The sequence below is a fragment of the Pygoscelis adeliae genome, unplaced genomic scaffold, assembly GCF_000699105.1.
Source record: "Pygoscelis adeliae isolate BGI_AS28 unplaced genomic scaffold, ASM69910v1 Scaffold289, whole genome shotgun sequence".
Lineage (NCBI taxonomy): Eukaryota > Metazoa > Chordata > Aves > Sphenisciformes > Spheniscidae > Pygoscelis > Pygoscelis adeliae.
Window position 1 is genome coordinate 438,106 of NW_008825499.1, and position 1,558 is coordinate 439,663.

At 48.7% G+C, this 1,558-nt stretch overlaps 1 protein-coding gene across 1 annotated transcript in view; it reads right to left on the reverse strand.

Annotated features, from left to right (window-relative positions):
- ATP5I (ATP synthase, H+ transporting, mitochondrial Fo complex, subunit E) overlaps positions 1-294 on the reverse strand; it is a 4,117-nt gene extending 3,823 nt beyond the window's left edge. The window contains exon 1 of the mRNA XM_009331528.1: positions 217-294. Within this exon, the coding sequence (XP_009329803.1) occupies positions 217-294 (78 nt within the window). The remainder of the gene's footprint in view (positions 1-216) is intronic.
- Positions 295-1,558: the final 1,264 nt, after the last annotated feature.

Consider the following 1,558-nt stretch of genomic DNA (forward strand, 5'->3'; position numbering starts at 1 on the left):
GGTCACCTGGTCATAGAAGGAGATCAGGTTGGTCAAGCAGGACCTGCCTTCCATGAACCCGTGCTGGCTGGGCCTGATCCCCTGGTTGTCCCGCCCATGCCTTGTGAGCGCCCTCAAGATGAAACGCTCCATAATCTTCCCTGGCACCGAGGTCAGGCTGACAGGCCTGTAGTTCCCCGGATCCTCCTTCCGGCCCTTCTTGTAGATGGGCGTCACATTGGCAAGCCTATTTGGACCGTCCAGTGCCAGATTTTCAGTGACATGGTCGCACGTCATCCAGGAGTGAGGAGCCATCATGTCACAAAATGGACCATGCCCATTCCTCCGTGGCAGAAAACGGAGGAGCCGTCCCCGCAGCCTGTCCCTCAGCCACCGCGGGAAGGAGCGGGCTCGGCTTTTCCTCCGAGAAATGGCCCACAGCCAATGGGAGTGACATTGGGAGCCTTTAGTGTCGCCATCCTGCCGTGCCACAACGGGGAGAGAGGGCTGCGAGGAGTGGGGAGACGCATCGGTCCCTGACGCGGGGAATGGCAGGCTTCGGGCCCAGGTGGGCGCCGCACCACTTGTGCCAGGCAGACGGGCACGCTGCCATGGGTGGGCACGCTGCCGTCAGCAGGCACTGACCCCAGAGAAGCTGCGCTAGCTGCGTTTTACATGTTTGATCCAGAGGGCAAAGGGCACATTAGCAAAGATTGCAAAGCGTACTTCTGTGTTTGGTTCTCGAACCTTGACAAAATTGTGTTGTTATGTGCCGGACAGCTAAGAACTCTGAACTATGTTTCATAGTCATAAAATTAAGGAATCTGAATCTTAGCTGACTGAGCATCAGTGCCATCATTTTCCAACTCTTGTGTAAAGTTAAGCATACGCAGTGAAAGGGTAAGGATGTGATTATTAAACTCCCTGGAAGATTACTGCCTGTGCTATTTTGTGCTAAGCAAGCCACAGGTAATTGAAATTCTTTCACTGAAAGAGGTCTGAAATTTTTCTTTTTAGGGAGCCTCGTGGAAGATTCCATTCATTTGTAGTATCATGAAGTTTTTTTAATTATTGTTGTATGTCCTATGTCAGTAGGACCTGAAAGTTATTTCATGGATGGAGTGTATGTAACCTATCTCTTTTTTTTTTACGTTTCTGTCTTTATTTACTTTCAGTAGCAAGAACTCGTGACAGACACTTGGAGCATTACAAATGAGAGGTCACTGCTGGGTGGGTATCGTTTTAGTTTCAAACAACAGTAGTGGTTGTTAATGCTGTAGTAATTCACCACAAGGCTCAATGCCAAGTCAGTAACAAACCAACCAAGCTACTAGTGGCACAATGGTTGCCTATTCAGCCACTTTTGTCCAGTGCGCATCCAGATGAGCCTTTTAAAATCCTTAAATACCCGACAGTGGATTATTTTAATGAAATGTTATAAACCTCCCAAACACAAAGCATCAGTAGTATAGTATCAGGAGTCTTCATGCTGATCTGCAAAGAGAACACACACTAACTTGGAAACTGGCACTTGCAGAACTAGAACGCAGCCTGGGATTTCTCCAGATGCTAGTATACC